At 55.1% G+C, this 15,660-nt stretch overlaps 4 protein-coding genes across 7 annotated transcripts in view; 1 reads left to right on the top strand and 3 right to left on the bottom strand.

The window, feature by feature from the left end:
• Window positions 1-2,167, bottom strand: part of LRRC73 (leucine rich repeat containing 73) — a 4,259-nt gene extending 2,092 nt beyond the window's left edge. Inside the window, exons 1-2 of one of the 2 annotated variants that reach the window (XM_046639319.1) lie at window positions 938-2,167; window positions 176-336 (exon numbers count right to left, since the gene is read on the bottom strand). In XM_046639319.1, coding sequence (XP_046495275.1) covers window positions 176-336; window positions 938-1,209 — 433 coding nt within the window. In that variant the 5' untranslated portion in view covers window positions 1,210-2,167. The remainder of the gene's footprint in view (window positions 1-175; window positions 337-937) is intronic. The other variant, XM_046639320.1, reaches the window with a different exon arrangement.
• Window positions 2,168-3,285: 1,118 nt separating this feature from the next.
• On the bottom strand, window positions 3,286-7,662 carry YIPF3 (Yip1 domain family member 3). Its single transcript, XM_046639284.1, has 9 exons — window positions 7,457-7,662; window positions 6,632-6,829; window positions 6,331-6,437; window positions 5,017-5,062; window positions 4,787-4,879; window positions 4,498-4,629; window positions 4,188-4,301; window positions 3,863-3,986; window positions 3,286-3,764 (listed from the first exon to the last, which is right to left on the bottom strand). Exons 1-9 carry the CDS (start codon window positions 7,535-7,537, stop codon window positions 3,616-3,618), a joined length of 1,044 nt encoding a protein of 347 aa, XP_046495240.1. The 5' UTR covers window positions 7,538-7,662; the 3' UTR covers window positions 3,286-3,615.
• Window positions 7,663-7,713: 51 nt separating this feature from the next.
• Window positions 7,714-11,651, top strand: POLR1C (RNA polymerase I and III subunit C). Of its 2 annotated transcripts, XM_046639285.1 has the most exons (9): window positions 7,714-7,917; window positions 8,043-8,114; window positions 9,566-9,673; window positions 9,927-10,059; window positions 10,237-10,356; window positions 10,447-10,599; window positions 10,781-10,930; window positions 11,047-11,163; window positions 11,274-11,650. In XM_046639285.1, the coding sequence occupies exons 1-9, from the start codon at window positions 7,849-7,851 to the stop codon at window positions 11,390-11,392; spliced, it is 1,041 nt and encodes a 346-aa protein (XP_046495241.1). In that variant the 5' UTR covers window positions 7,714-7,848; the 3' UTR covers window positions 11,393-11,650. The 2 variants fall into 2 exon arrangements, with proteins under 2 accessions (XP_046495241.1, XP_046495242.1); XM_046639286.1 differs by lacking the exon at window positions 10,447-10,599 and having other exon boundaries at window positions 11,274-11,651.
• A 2,105-nt stretch (window positions 11,652-13,756) lies between these two features.
• XPO5 (exportin 5) overlaps window positions 13,757-15,660 on the bottom strand; it is a 53,435-nt gene continuing 51,531 nt past the window's right edge. For both annotated transcript variants that reach the window (XM_046639281.1, XM_046639282.1), the window contains 5 exons: window positions 15,261-15,343; window positions 14,715-14,822; window positions 14,441-14,578; window positions 14,079-14,243; window positions 13,757-13,916 (listed from right to left, as the gene is read on the bottom strand). In XM_046639281.1, the coding sequence (XP_046495237.1) occupies window positions 13,779-13,916; window positions 14,079-14,243; window positions 14,441-14,578; window positions 14,715-14,822; window positions 15,261-15,343 (632 nt within the window). In that variant the 3' untranslated portion in view covers window positions 13,757-13,778. The remainder of the gene's footprint in view (window positions 13,917-14,078; window positions 14,244-14,440; window positions 14,579-14,714; window positions 14,823-15,260; window positions 15,344-15,660) is intronic.

Here is a 15,660-nt window from a genome sequence, read left to right as displayed (position 1 = left end):
CCCCCAGCCTGGATTCCTGTCTCCATCCTGCTCAGCCCCCCAGTCCTTCTCCTTCCTGAGAGGATTTTCTCCCATTTGGGCAAAGCCCTCAGCTCCGGGCCGCACCCCTTACCCTGTGCACTTAGCTTTTCATCAAGGCCATACCAGTTCATGCCCTCAGCAGGGCCTTGCTCACCAGATTTGGCCCCATCTGGGGGGAGGAGGCCACAGATGAGGTTGATGGCTTCATCACCCAGCATGCAGTCCCCCAAGTCCAGAGCCACGAGGGCAGGGTGGAGGGCCAGGGCGGGGTTCAGCAAGGCCAGCCCGGCATCTGTCAGGGGGCTCCCATGCAGGCTGGGGGTGAGACAGAGAGCAGAGGTTACTGCGGTGGTCAGTCCTATCTGTAGGCAGAAGGGGCACTTCCCTTATGTGAGCCCCAGAGGTAAAGAGGGCACTCAGTCACACCACTTGGGATGCCTTGGGGAGGGAGAAAGAAAATTCTAGATTCTAAAGGAATACAGGTAGGAGAGGAATTCTGTTTCTTTTCTGGGGCAGGGACTGGGATCCAGGACAGAGCACAGAGAAGGGGTGTGTAGGTGGCGACGGAGCTTCTTCAGTGGGCAGAATGTAGGGGTCGTGGTCTAGTCCTCAGGGGAGAGTTCCCTTTTGGGAACTGAGGAGCTGCTCCCGAGAAGTCAGGAGGGCGATTAGGTGGAGAGATGCACGTGCCCTGCTAGGAGCAGGTGGGTAAACCCTCCATTGGGGTGGGGCTGCGTGTGCACAGTCCGCAGATAAGGCATGTGTTTGGAGGGTGTTGTGGAGGCCCAGGCAGAGGAATGAGGTGTGTGTATACGGGGTGAGAAGGTAGGTTGGTGGAAAGACAGGTACAGGAAGGTGTGTGGAGGAATGGGAGGGGTGCAGAGCCCGGGACCCCCTTGCGAGGGAGCACACTCACAAGAGGGACTGGATGGAGCGGTTGGTCCGCAGCGCCTCCGCCAGCTGCTTGATGCGGCTGGGGCTGGACACGACGCCCAGGTTAAGGTTGAGCTGTGCCAGCGACGTGGCCCCGGCCAGGGCCCGGCAGATGCGGCCGAAGTCGCGGTCGCAAAGGCGGCAGCCGCGCAGCGAGAGCAGGCGCACGGCGTTGTCGCGCAGGCCGCGGCAGATGTCCCGCACCTCGGCGCCTGACAGCGGCTCCCCCGAAATCTGGATGGAGCTGGGCAGCATCGTTCCCACGGCTGGACCTCCGGGGCCGGGGGTGGGGCCTGGGCCGCGGCCGAGGTTGGCGGGGCCGCGGGCGGGGTCGGGGCTGAGGTCGGGGCCCGGGCTGGGGGCGCGGACGAAGCGGGGGCAGCGGCGGCGGCAGAGGCGCAGGCGGCGGCGGTAGGGGCGGCGGCTGCAGCGGCGAGGAGCGCGGGGTCCCGGGCCGGAGCCGGCCGGGGTTGCGGAGGCGCGGAGGTCGCCGGCAGGGCTGAGACCTCGCGGCGCTGCGGCCGGGGCGGACCGTGCGGTCCGTGTCTGGGCGGCGGGCCGGGATGCGCGATCCGGAGCCGGACGGGCGCTGCCCGCGCTTGTTCTGGGCCCTCCCGGTGGCGGCGGCGGCGGCTCAGGGGCCTCGGCTTAGGACGCGCGGGGCCAGTCTCCGCTCGGAGGCCGCATCCCCGTCCCCTCCTCCAGCCCGGCTCCCCCTACCGCCCCGCGGGGAGAGCCCGGAGTGGGCAGGCGGGCACCCGGCAGGCGGGCAGCGGGCGGCGGGCGGCAGCTTCGGTTTCGGCTCCTGCACCGGAGCGGGCGGCGGGTTCCCATGGCAACCGCCGCGTCACCGCCGCTCGCCCCGCCCCCTGCCCGGCCTCGGCCACGCGCGTCCACGAGGTTTGCGCACACCGGGTGGTTCCGGAGCGGTGTGCACGCTCCTCCCCCGGGTGTGGGCCTACAGCAGGTAGCGTGTAGGGAGCGGTGTTGAGGCCCGGGACTGGCAGCGGGGTGGGGACGCAAGAGTGGAGGCGCGGCGCATGCGGATGGCGTTGGAGACTGTGACCCACCGGACTTTTTTGCCCATTCTCCCGTCGTTCCCCATTCCGACGTCCAGATCCTCGGTGCCTTCGCCTGAGCCCCGGGCACGCCCTCGCGTCCCGTTTGAAAGTCCCCAGGGCCCTTTCCGGCGCGCCCCGCCCCACCCCCGCGTCCCCGCCCCCGCGACCAGAGACGGGGCGCGCGGGGGTCCCAGCCGGCCAGGACTGGCCGCGCGGCCCTCGCAAGATGGCGGCCTCGCGGCGCGGCCCGGCGACACGGCCTGGGGGGGGGCGCGACAGGTCCCTGGGCCGGCGGGCGCGGACGGGCGCAGGGTCGGTGCCGCCCCTTCCCCACGTGCGCAGGGCACGGATGCCCTGAGGTTCTCGGTGTCCGTGAGACCGGGGTAGCCAAAATAAAGGGGGTGTCCGGCTCGGCGACCCCGAGCGGTGGCAGGACCGTGGGAAGCGGGCTGGAGCGCTCGGGACGTGCACACTGCACAGCGCGGGCAGTGCCGTCAGAACGTTGTCTGCTGCTGATGGTGCGGGCCTCCCGGAACAGTCGCACCGCGCGAATGCAGAGCACGTCTTTCAGTCCCCTTATCAGGAGGGCAAGGTGCTGCCCCAGATTTACTAGGGTAATGATTTTTTTACTGAATAATGTAAGCATAGTGAAGGGAGGTCAAACATTCTGGTCCCTCTGTTAACCACCTGAATTAACTGCCCAAATGGAGCAGATGAAGTGAGTGGTGGGGGTGGACGGTGCTCTGCTTGGGGGGGTGGTGGTTTTTAGGAGTGAACACACTCTTGAAGAGGAAGGACAGAGAAAACTCTGGAAGAGGCTTTGTCCCTCTGGCCCCAGTATAACCAAGGCAAAGCCGAGTTTGGCTTCCAATGTGAGTTCCCACAGGAAAGTTATCCCTACACAATGGCTCAGGTGCCTGAGGGCTTTTAATGACATGAGGTTGAGTCTGGAAGTTCTTGTCCACTTGTCATTACTCCACTGGCATCCCAAGAATGAGGCTGAGCCCACACTCAAGCTGGGTGTGCTGGTCCATGAGGCTCGTGGTTCTTGTGTTTGAGTCCTCCCTGTGCTCCACGGGTCAGGTGTCCCCTGCCCTTGGGCAAGTTACATATTTAGTCACTACTTTCAATGTAGTCTGGGCTGTCCCTCCTTCATCCTGCCTGGATGAGGGTATAAAGAATGGAACATGTGACATGCCCACCACTGACAAGAACAGGAAAGTGCACAGGAAGTAGGAAGGCAGGAGGACCACTGGAAGGGCAGCTGCAGTTCCGGACTTCAATCAGTATTTTAATTACCAAGTCTATCTTTAGCAAGACATTGTGGGAGAGACAAAGAGGAGGGAAGGGGTAGGTGGAGAGGGCTCAGAGGAGCTGGCCCACTTTCTGCACTGGCTTCAGAGCCTGCAGTCCTGGCCGTGAGTTCCTGGCCATGTGCCTTTCGGGAGCCCTGACGGGTGTCAAGGAGGTGCTTAAGCAGCTACAGCTCTGTGGCAGCTGCAGACCCCATCAAAGAGACACATGTCATCAGTACTGTCCTTTAATCTTCCTCTGCTCCGCAGCTGGGGGAAAGGGGGCCGGCCAAGGATCTCAGGTGGGGTCAGTGTGACTGCAGGGTCACCGCGACAGCCTTGGCTGTGGCGTTGAGCACGGTGGCGGGAAGCCTAGCAGCAGGGAGCGCAGCAGGGATGTCTCTGGGGACCCTCTGCATGGGTGGAATGTTGGGGCCCTCCAGGGTGTCCAGGATCCCTGAAAGACGGAGGATGGAAGGTGAGCATGAGTCGGCTGGGCCCTGCCCTGGGCAGCTCTCTCCCCCTCCCTCGCGCCCAGGCCCTCCTGTCACTTACCCTCTACCACCTTGTGATAGGCAAAATGCAGATAGAGCAGGAAGAGCATGTGCAGGGCGGCCAGGGTGCCACAGAGGAGCAGCCGCTGTGTGGGGCCCACAGTCCTTGACACCAACACTGCCACCTAGGGCCACAAGAATACAGTTCAGAGGACCTGGTTCCAAAGTCAGCAGTGTGGAGAAGACACTCCTACCCAGAGCAGAACCATCTTTGGGCTCTTCCCTCCCATCCAGAGCCCTCTGTGGGGTTCGGCCGGAGCTCTGGGCTGTTTAACCCAACTCCCTGGGAGGACAGCCCACCTCTGGAAACCTCTTGCCCAGCTTACCATTCGCAGAGTTGACAGCCCACCCAGCAGCAGCCAGAAGAGGTAGAAGAGGGCATGGAGGTGGATGTTATAGGTGATGAACAGGACAATGCAGTGTCCAAAGAGGCCATAGCCCTAGGAAGGAGGATGGTGGGGAGGACAATCACTTGGGCCGGGCTGGCCTCAGGACCCTCTTGGGGACCCTGAGAAAGAAATGGTCCACTGGCCAGCTCACCCCACTCCAGGCCCTGGGGCCCCAGGACAGATGCAGACCACGGCCTGGCTACTCTTTTAACATCACCCTTGCCCAGCACCATGTGGGACTCCTTACCAGCAGGGCCAGCATCTGGAGCATGGTGATCTGGGCATTGCACAGGTAGGCGAGGAAGTAAATGAAGGACGAGACGCCCAGCCAGTAGCCGAAGCAGGTGCCAATGGCTGTGCCCATCAGGGTGCCCTCCCGCTGTGGGAGGAAGGCTCTACTTAGTCCTGGGAGGCCTCTGGTCGCAGCCTCACCCAGGGCCTTCCTCAGGGGCTGCTTCAACCTCACTCCACCAGTGTCTCCTTGGGCAGCTTTCAACTCAGGTCAGCCACCCCCCACAGTCCTCTGCCCTGCTTACGATGATGGTGTCAGATGTCTTCATTCCATGGAGGAGGATGGCAACCAGCGTGAAGACCAACATGAGAGGTCCATAGAGCTCACCTGCGATTTTCTGTCAATATACCAACTCATTCAGGCTGGAGGGGACAATGGCCCTTCTGCTTATGCCTTCCCAGGCTTTGCCTGGTGGCCCCACCCTCTGCCCTAGTGCCTCCCGAGGCTCTTCCAGACATGCTACCCCCTATTCACCTGGGGGAAGTTGACCATCTTGATAGGGATCATGGACTCCAGGAGCCTGGGAGAGGAGAGGAAATATGAGAGCAGAGGCAGCACTAGGCTATGAGGTTCTGGAGGGCCTGAATCTTACTCATCTCTCTCACACCAGAGAACACGCTGGGTGGTAAAGGGAGAAGAGGACAGTCAAGATGGACAAGGAATGAGGGAATCACTTCCTTGCCTCAGCCCAGCTGGGCCTGGAGAGAAGGCTTGACAATTTACCTATTTGACCTGCTCCCCTTTAAAAGACAGGCAAACCCCAGCAGAGAATGCCCAGAATTCAGGGCTGTGATGCTGAAGCCCTGGAAGAGGTTTAGAAGGAAAGGCTTTACTTGAGGGAACCAGCGTGCCTCCTGCCCCTTCTGCTTACCACTCCTTTAGGCACCGCTGAGCATTTTGTTGAAAATATATCTGAAGTGGTATAAGCAGTCCAGGCAGGAGGAATAAAAGCACAAGTTACTCCCCCACTCTCTTCTTAAGTGGCTAGCTCCTAATAATACATTGGAATTTGGCTAGATTTTACTTCCTCTGGGAAACCTGCCTTCTCCCACCCTCCAGCCTACTCTGGGTCCAGGTGTCCCTCCTGTGTGCCCCACCATAGCACGTGAGTGCTGTGTTCTAACTGCACTCAAGGACAAGGCTCCCATCGGTCTTCACCACTGAATCAGACATAACAACTAAAGTGCCAGACACAGAGTGAATGCTTAATAAAGCCTTGCTGAGTGGTACTGGCTATTCGCTAAACGTTGGTTACATTAAAGGATGAACAAATGACCAAGCCAAGATTAAATCCAGCTCTTGAAAAGTCATTCAACAACTATGCACTGATGTTTTGGCTCATAGACTCTTCTGGTGCTGGGAATAAAAGGATAAACAAAATAGAGCCTGCTTTTGAGGCCGAATCTGTGGAGACAGACCCAGGAATAAGGAAGTACAGCATGGCTTAAATGTCATCTGTTAGAGGAAAGCATAGAGTTCTATAGGGTCAGCAGGAGAGGAAAAACTGGGGATGGGGTTGAGGAATGAAGAACAAAGAAAGCGACATTTGAGCTAGGTTTTGAGGGAAGATGAGTCGATTGCTAGATGGAGAAGAGGAGGAAGGCAGTGTGTTATCACCATATCCTGTTCCATGACTGGTAACAGGTCTGGTGCGGCTGGGTACAGGTGCAATGATGAGGGCGGGGTGGGGGTCACAAAGGCTCGGGGAGCCTAAGGCTTGGTATTTGGTGGTAGTTTGGATCAAGGATTAGGTGTTGAGATGGCAGCTTCTGTCAGAAGGATCCTCACCTGCTTCGCACCTGGGCAGGCTCCACATCAAAGTAGGGTCTCAGGATGTCGATGTTGGCGTACAAGCTGAAGGCCCTGGAGGCTTGTCTCTTCCCTGCCTGCCACATCTGAAGTAAGGAAGACGGGGGTGGGGTGGGTGGGAATTGTGAGACTCTTGGCTCTAGGCCCTGCAGCTTATTTTCTGTTGGATTTCTACATGGTTCTAACTGGACAACCTGGGATGAACTTGAACACCAACTCCAGAACCTGGGGGCCTGCCTAGGTATACTTTTCCACCTGCCAGGGATCCAAGCTTGCTTACCTGATCAGCCACCTGCCTGCTCAGCTGTCCCTTAAAGCCCTTCATGCCTAGGAACTCCCCATCCTCTTCTTCAGCAGCAGCTGCATCAGCATCTACTTCTTCCTCACGCAGGCGCTGATGCAGCTCACCCATGTCCTCAAAGCTGGAGCCGGAGGTATCATCCATGTTCTCCATGTCGATCACAGCTGAGCCCCCACCCTGTGAAGACAGTGGCTCCTGGAGTGCAGGACCTTTCTGCTCCATCCACTAAGTCCTCCTCTGTTCATCCCACGGTTTGGGGCTTTGTTCTGTCACTGCTGGGGATATGGCTTGGAATCACCATAGACCATGCCACTCTCTTCCCCTCTTTTGCTCTCAGAACCCTTGGTTGTTTGGCTCTCTTTTCTTTGCCTGGGAAACCCACTCCCTGTCTTCCATACATGTCTTTCTCCTACCTTCCCTATCAAAGCCTCAAAGGGCTGCAAAAGCACCCATGTCCTTGGTCTTTCCCAAACCCCAAACGAGGCTGTGCAGAGAGTATGGTTTCAGCCAGTGCCAGTGAGTGCCGCCCATACCCCCGCCATACCTGACCCCGACCGACCTCCTAACTTGTTCCGAAAGCAGAGCGGGCAGGCCTAGAGATGTGAAGCCCTCTGGCTGGAGTACCAGTCTGGACCTTTCAGGTCAGCACTAGTCCCACTGCCTTTCGTGTGCAGCAAGACCCAAGCAAGAGAAAAAGTGCTGCAAATGGAGCAGACTTCCAGCCTCCTAGGGACAGTCCCCACGACACTTCAGGACGGCTGCTGGCCCTGGGGCTGCTAGCAGCCCGAGCCTTGGGGACATTACCTGGATGTTTTCTTCGAACCCTCCCCATTCCGGGCCAGCCCCGTTTCGGGCGCCCCCGGCCGGCGCCGCCGTAGTTGCCATGTCCCTCAAGAGCTCCCGTCGCTGAAGCCCGCGCCGGCCCCGCGCGCGGAGGAGAAGTGGGAGAGATGTGGGCCTGAGGGAGGCAGACGTCCAGCGGCGAGAAAGAGAGGTGGCACCGACCGGAACGCAAAACAGAGAAACCCGGATGTTTGGCCCAAACTGACTTCCGGAAGTTGGGGACGTGGACGGAGGCGGAGCGGAGTCTCGCGATATTTAAGATTCCAGGCGGTGGTGCGTTGCCACGGAGACGGAGGAGGGCGACGAGAACGCACGCGCCGGTTTGATGCTCTAGTCACGTGCAGGCGTTGAAGATGGCGGCGGCCCAGGCGGTGGAAGAAATGCGGAGCCGCGTGGTTCTAGGGGAGTTCGGGGTTCGCAATGTAAGTCTTGTGGCCTTGAGCTCAGGAGGAGAAATGAGAGCGGAACAGGGATGAGTTGGGATCGGAGTGGGGACAGGCTTGTGCTCCCTGCCCCTTTGCGGCAGACTCGTCTTTCTTTGCCCTAGGTTCATACGACGGACTTTCCCGGCAACTATTCCGGCTATGATGATGCCTGGGACCAGGACCACTTCGAGAAGGTGGGTGGGGTGCGAGAAGGTGGGAGATGTGAGGAACGGACCGTGTGATCTGAGCAGCCTGTGCCTTAGAAGCTGCCCTTGGGGGTTCGCGCCGTTCACAAAACGTTTATTGAGCAGTATGCTAGGCGCTCTGTACACGGTTTCTGCCGTTTTCTGCGAACAAGAAGTTCAGCCTTGTTGAAGAAGAGCGCGTGTAAACAAATGATTCCAGTGTAATGTGGTGAAAGCGGTTAATAGCAATAAGGAAGGCTGGGGGTGGGGTATCCCGCAGAGGCACTTAGTTTAGAATGGGAAGGGGGCGTAGAGGTATGGAAGATTTCCTTCCTGAAGGAGATGACGTCTAAATTGAGCCTTGAACGCTAAGTAGAAGCTGAGAACAGCGAAGGGCGAGGAAGAGCTAAGAACAGAAGGCTGAGTTATAAAGGCTTACGTGAGCTGTGCTCCGGGAATGTCCAAGCAGTTCATTATTGCTAGAGGGTAAAGTGGGCTGGCGAGCGTCTTAGGCACTGTAGGTCTCTAGGGAGCTTTTGAAGAGCTCTTAAGCAGACCTGATTAGATTTGCAACCTTAATGGTTGGGAGACAATGAATTTGAGGATCATCATATGGGGCAGGCCGATTTGTCACAGAATTGCATAGGGGAGCTGAGGTTGAAGGCATGAACTAAGATTATCATCTCGGAAATAGAGCCAAGGGGAGATAGAAGGTAAGTTTGGTAATTGCTTTGATATGGGCTGTGAGCTGGGAGTGTCAAATGACCTAGCTCAGGCAACTGCTTCGATGGATGATGGTGTCATTTGCTGATGAGAAATGGGTCTGGGAAAGGGGAATGATGATGCAGTTTCCTGTGTGTGGAGAAGTCTAGAAGAATATATGTTTGAAATGAGATCAGAAGTGAGATATAATTTTGAGAGTTGTCAGTACAAATAGTTGCTAAAACCACGAGTGTGGGTGAGGTCACCCTGGAGAGACAAAAACCTGGGAAATAGTAACATTATGGAGTAGGTGGAAGATAGTGAATTTAGGATTTATCAGAGAAAAGAAGGAAGAGAACCAAGACTGGTGCTCTGAAATGAAGGCAGTAGTTTGAAAATAGAGGGAGTCTATCAACAAATGCCAAATGCAGCAGAGTTTAGTGAGATAGGGATTACTAGTGTCACCTAAACTAAGCAGGATGGAAGCCTGTTCTTTAGTAGGAGGGTAGTGTCTGAGGATGGACTGGCTGGAAGCTGTATTGTAGAGGGTTTTAAGTGAATGGAAGATAAAAACAGGGAGACTTTTTAAGAGACTGGTAAAGGATCGGAGGAGAAAGAGAACACCTAATGAGGGACGTGTGGGCCAAGGGAAGTTTTTGGATGAGAGAGGACGTTAATACGTTGGGAGGAAGATCCATCCGGGAGGTGTCGACTCTGCAGAGGGCAGGCTTCATTTAGTTTTTTTCCTGTCCCTTTAGAATTTCCGTGTGGATGTAGTACACATGGATGAAAACTCATTGGAATTTGACATGGTGGGAATCGACGCGGCCATTGCCAATGCTTTTCGACGCATTCTATTAGCTGAGGTATCAGTGGGCATGGTGGCGGGAGTGGAGTTGCTTGGGGGAAACCATGCCATCACCTCACCTGTAGAATTGTCTCAAGCTGCCTCTTTCATTCTTTCTGTAGTTTTGCTGAGCATTCCTCCTCATTCTTCGTAAACTTTTCATCAAGCCGTCTAGGAAGTGGTCTCTCCCCATCTCCCTATGTCAGGAGGTAGGGAGTAGAAGGAGAGTCTGTAGGGTCTCTGAAGATAAGTGATGTTATTTTCTCGGGCAGGTGCCAACCATGGCTGTGGAAAAGGTCCTGGTGTACAACAACACATCCATTGTCCAGGATGAGATCCTTGCTCATCGCTTGGGGCTCATTCCCATTCACGCTGATCCCCGTCTTTTTGAATATCGGAACCAAGGTGAGTGAGTGAGAGAGTGAAATTTTGGGAAAAGGGGAGCAGCTTTCTTCTGAAGTAGATTCTAGAATCACACTGCCTATGTTCACATCCTGGCTTGACCACTGCATGACCTTGAACAAGTTACTAATCTTTTGGTGCGTTAGTTGTTCTTATCTGTGAGAACACTTGCCCTTGCAGGAGATGAAGAAGGCACAGAGATAGATACTCTGCAGTTCCGGCTGCAGGTTAGGTGTACTCGGAACCCCCATGCTGCTAAAGATTCCTCTGACCCCAGTGAACTCTACGTGAACCACAAAGGTGAGTAGCGGTAGCGTGAGGGAGAAGGCCCACCTGTTGGTGGGGACTAGTTTTAGGGACTGAGGTCTTCTGATGTGCTTCTCCCTCCAGTGTACACCAGACACATGATATGGGTGCCCTTGGGGAACCAGGCTGACCTTTTCCCAGAGGGCACTATCCGACCAGTGCATGATGATATCCTCATTGCTCAGCTGCGGCCTGGCCAGGAGATTGACCTGCTCATGCACTGTGTCAAGGGCATTGGTAAGAACCATGTCGGGCGTCCTGGGCAGGAGGGCAGTTCAGTTACAGTGGGGCGAAGTGTCTAAAAGGTGATCAGCTGAGGTGTGCCTGACAGGCAGAAAGCCAATGGGCGTTTGCTCTTTGTGGCTTAGGGAATGTGAAGAAGGGTTTCCCACAGACTCTGACTTCCCTCTTCCTCCAGGCAAGGATCATGCCAAGTTTTCACCTGTGGCCACAGCCAGCTATAGGCTCCTGCCAGACATCACCCTGCTTGAGCCTGTGGAAGGGGATGCGGCTGAGGAGCTGAGCCGGTGCTTCTCGCCGGGTGTTATTGAGGTACAGGAAGTCCAAGGTAGGGTATTTGGGATGCTGTTCCGGTCAGGACCTAAAGTCTGTTCTCTTTGAAGGTAGCAGAGAGAAATAAAAGCTCTGAGCTTGTGTATTTATAACATGGTTTGTTTTCATTAGGTAAAAAGGTGGCCAGAGTTGCCAATCCCCGGCTAGATACCTTTAGCAGGGAAGTCTTCCGGCATGAGAAGCTAAAGAAGGTTGTGCGGCTGGCTCGGGTTCGGGACCATTATATCTGTGAGTATCAAGTTGGGCGGAGGGGGCAGGTCCAGATGTGGAATCTAGCGATAACTTACACAGGAGCTCTTGCAAGCCCTGCCTGGCTAAAGTCTCTCTTTGGTCCCCAGTCTCTGTGGAGTCAACAGGGGTGTTGCCACCAGATGTGCTGGTGAGTGAAGCCATCAAGGTACTGATGGGGAAGTGCCGGCGGTTCTTGGATGAGCTAGAGGCGGTTCAGATGGACTGAAGTTTCCAGACTTACTGGCATGGCTGGCCTCGGATGCTTGCTCCTGAGGCAAATGGAAGATTTGGGATTCTGGCCTGCCCCCACAGGAGTGCTGTGGAGAGCCCAGTGTAACCAGGGGTCTTCGGTTTTCTGGGACAATCACCACTTCATCTTGAGTCAATACATTTTGTTAAATGTGCCATAAAATGTGACTTTTATGCCTTTGTAAGGCCTTAATGTAAATAAATTCACCACTCAAACAAAAAAACCTTTTTTTTTGGTCAGAGACCACTTCTTGAGTTTTGGCCCCCAAAATGGGGCCTCACCTCAGAACAGGTTTGGCATCATTGGCCTCATTTAGCAGTTAGGAACACTGGCTCAAAAGTCACTGCAGGTCAGGGCTAAGTCCCTCTGAAGCCTCACAAGAAATGCCAAATTGAGGTGGTTCTTTGGGGGGGGCGAGCACAGTCACAACCTAGAAAAACATTGTGCCACTGCAATCCACTACCTCCTGGATTACCAGAGGAAGTTCCTGGGTAGAAAAAGGGTGGTTTGTAGTAGTCAAGTGACATTGCTGTCAAGGGCCACATGAAGAGCAACAGCAGTTCCCTTTGAACAGTCCCTGAGGGTCAGGTCCAGAGGGCACCAACCACCACACAGTGAGAATGGTCCGGGCTGCCTGGTCTAGGTGTGTCAGGGATGGAAATCTTTTTCTAGCTGGCATACTACCTCCATCAGTCACACTTCTTCCTGTCCAGTCCCCTTAGCAGGATGCCCATGAGGAAGAGTGACCCTAGAGCACGTCACTGGTTTGAAAAAGGCAGATGGCGCCCTTTCTGTAGGAAATTGAGATTTTTACTGACATGCAGATGTGCTTTAGAGTTAATGTTTCTACAAAAGGTTCTATAAACAATAGAAAACTTCTAGCATGAAGTCACAGGATGTTAAAAATATTACAACACAATAAATACAACTATGCCCTCCACAGCCCCAACCAGAGAGGAGTAGGCAGCATCAAGCCTGGAGGGAAACATGCGTTGAGATGGCCTTCACAGTCAACAGGAAGAAGCCCAGAGCACCACCCAGAAAAAGGGTGTGGGGCGAGTCTGTGCCACAGAACAGACAGACAGGACTCCAAGCCCTGTTTCCCCAGCTTCGCCTCTTCCCGACCCTACCTGCCTGGGAGCCTACACCAGCTCACAGCTCTAGCTTCGGTCCACGCTGCTCCACTCAGTCTTTACAGAAACCCTTTTCAATGACAGGCCTCTGTCATCGTGCCCAACTCATGGACACACTACACGGTGTCTGTATAGATTAAGCCTGTCTATGGCCAGCAATGATCTCAAGGCTAGGGGGTCCCACATCCATGTCCCCTCTGCTCACGGCCTTGTCCAGTGACCTCTAGAACAGCCTGGAGACTCACAGGTCGATGGGAAGGCATATTCTTTTCTTTTGGAAATGGCCCATGAGAGAAGTGACCAGGGACCTGAAAGAACATGGGAATTTTGAAGGCACCTGGACTCAGCTAGTCCAAGGAGAGGAGACCAAGTGGCTTTGCTAGCTGCTTGTCACAGATGTAGCCTAGTTGGCTTGCATTATCCTCATGGCAATGGCATCATGTGACACTAGATAGGGTACTGTGGCTCTTGTGCCTGAGTGGACTCTGGGGCTGGGAAAACCACACTGAGGGGTCATTCACGGAAGGGCAAGATACGTGAGATCTAAGGGGGACGTTAGCACTATAGACCCTGGCCCAGCCCCGGTCCCTGAAGATACTACACTTGAAACTGTGTCCAGAGCTTACCAGTAGCCTGTATCAGGGATTCCATCAGGTAACCAGATCCTTGCTCAAAAGAAGAGGGAACTGGCCAAATTCAGTTCAGCACTCGGCACCTGACCCAGACATGCCCCTGGGGGATGGGGAAGGTTCCCTGCCAACCCAGCAGCAAGGGGGCTCAGTGGGCCTTGCAGTGGTCCAGGAGAAACTCTGGCACAAGCAGGTCAGGGCCGAGCCCTCTCCGCGAGCCCGGCTAGTCGCAGTGTCAGGGACGGCAGCCCTAGTTAGCACTGCAGAGCTGTATGGCTATGTGGGGGTGGGAGGGCTTGGGGAGAGGGGCCACTCTGCTCTAGCTTTTCTATCTAGGAAAAGCCAAAACTCCCAGTAGAATGAGAGATACCTGGGAGATCTAGACAGAATGGTCTAAGCCCTGACTCCCTTTCTTGATACTTGAGTATAGTTACTTCTGGCCCTGCACAGGGCCCACTCTCTCCAGCTCCAGACCTGGAGCTCTCTCCAGGCTGACAACGGTGGAAAGTGAGGCGGCAGTGGAGAGGGGCCTAGACATTAGCTACGAAGGGGAAGAAGAGATGACAATAAAGGCTGAGGAAGGATGCCCAAAAGCTTGATTCAGGGTTCAAAGATGGTGGCCAGGCCGCCCTCCTCGTTGTCCAGCACCTCCGTCTCCAGCATTGGCTTTGTTTTTTTGAAAAGTGAGGGAAGATTCTTAATGTGAACTTCCTTTCGAAACTGCTCTCCCAAGGGTTTCTGTGGAAAACAAATGAGAAAGAACTAATGCAGGGCCCTGGTTGTTGTAAAGATCATCTCACCACGATGGTCAGCCACACAGCCGGTTCTGGCGTGCCCATACACACGGTCTAAGAAGACTGCAAAGGTGGCTGGGAGCACTAAGGAAGGTGCGCGACCTACCCCGATGCAGCCAGCAATGAGGCGTTTGAATTGGTCCTTCCGGCGCTTGTCAGCCACTTTCTGCAGAGAGGGGTTCAAAAGCTTGCAGTCAAACTGGTCCAGAGAGTCCTTCTGTATTTCAGGGATCTGCTCCATTACAGCTCTTATCTCCAGGTACCTGGGACGCTGAGAAGTGGTGATAAACCCAGTCAACGTTGTAGGTTTGGGCGCTGCCACCTTCCCCATTCCCTGCCACACCCACCTGGCAGGGGCAGCGCTAGCAACTTGGCAACAGCCTACATTTAGGAGAAGGCCCAACCGATTGGGCACAGGCTCTGCTGGTGAAGCTGCAACCACCCTGCCCCCTTGCTTTCTCCACTCACCAGCGCCTCGTATATCTGGAAGGCCAGATGGACCAGGGAAGCCATGCAGCCGTCGTGCTGCCCGTGAGTCTGTAAGCCCTTCAGCACGCTGGTGAAAAGCCACGTAACGGCATCTGCCAGCAGTGTCCCTGACAGCACCTGGGGAGACAGCTGTGCTCAGGGCCAAAGGGGACTCTCTGAAGGGCCCAGCACCCCAGTTCTTGCAACTGATTCAGTCAATCCTCATGACCCAGAGCTTTCATAAGGGGTGAGGAGAAGGGGTGATTAACCATACTTGTTTGAGGAGAGGCCAGCAGAGCTGTGTGGTTGTCCTCTGGCAGGACAGAGTATCCTTCCAGGCCAGGGAATTGAAGGCTGTAATTAATAGCGCCGTACAAACATCCTAACGGAAAAGGGTGAAGGATTACAATGAGAAAACAAGCGCAATGTTCTCTCAGTATTCTTACGCATTAGGAGTTTTAATAGGTAAGCAGGAAAATATTTCCTCTCTTTATGTATATCAGGCAGTCAAAAAGAAGAGAAAACAATATAGAGAGAAAACCTACGTGCAGGAAGGAGATGGAGCTCAGGCCAGGGGCAGCTGCACACCAGGGACTGGCATCAGTGTGCCGTGCGTTTCCTGAGAGCCTCTGCCCATGGTGCACGGGAGACCCTGGGGCCTCGCACTTTCCCCGTCTTCTGGGGGCTTTAGGAACAGGGACTTAACTCATATAAAGGAGTATTACCCAAAAAACTTTTTTGATGGCATCACAGTGAGAAAAGTAGAAGCTGACTCCACAGCCAGGAAAGCAGAAAACCATCACCTGCCCCCTCCACCCACCTCATGCTTCATCAGACATTTGCCCAGGTCCGTGAGCTCTGCCATGGCCGAGGGGGTCACCTCTGTGGCCATCATCTCTTCATCTGCAAGCAGAGAGCAGAATGTTAAGCTCCACTCTTCCAGAACAGAGAAGACTATCCTGTTCTGACAGAAGCCCACGAAGTAAAGGACAGTTGAGTATCCTGGGCTGACGTGGTTCAGAGTACTAGGACAGCCCCCAGCCTCACAAAAGGGTGTGGAGGCCCCTGCCCATGGCAGATCTAGCGATGTATCCAGCTGTACAGTGGGAAATAGTGGGGAACAAGGGATTTTCTGGACAGTTACTTAAAAAGCTGCAAAATGCCAAGGATCTTTTATTGCTGAAGAAACATTTGTGGACCTGCTGTAGCAGGGACTGACT

The sequence above is a fragment of the Equus quagga genome, chromosome 15 (genome assembly GCF_021613505.1).
Source record: "Equus quagga isolate Etosha38 chromosome 15, UCLA_HA_Equagga_1.0, whole genome shotgun sequence".
Lineage (NCBI taxonomy): Eukaryota > Metazoa > Chordata > Mammalia > Perissodactyla > Equidae > Equus > Equus quagga.
The sequence above is the reverse complement of the archived record's forward strand: the minus strand, read 5'-3'. Positions and strand labels throughout refer to the sequence as shown.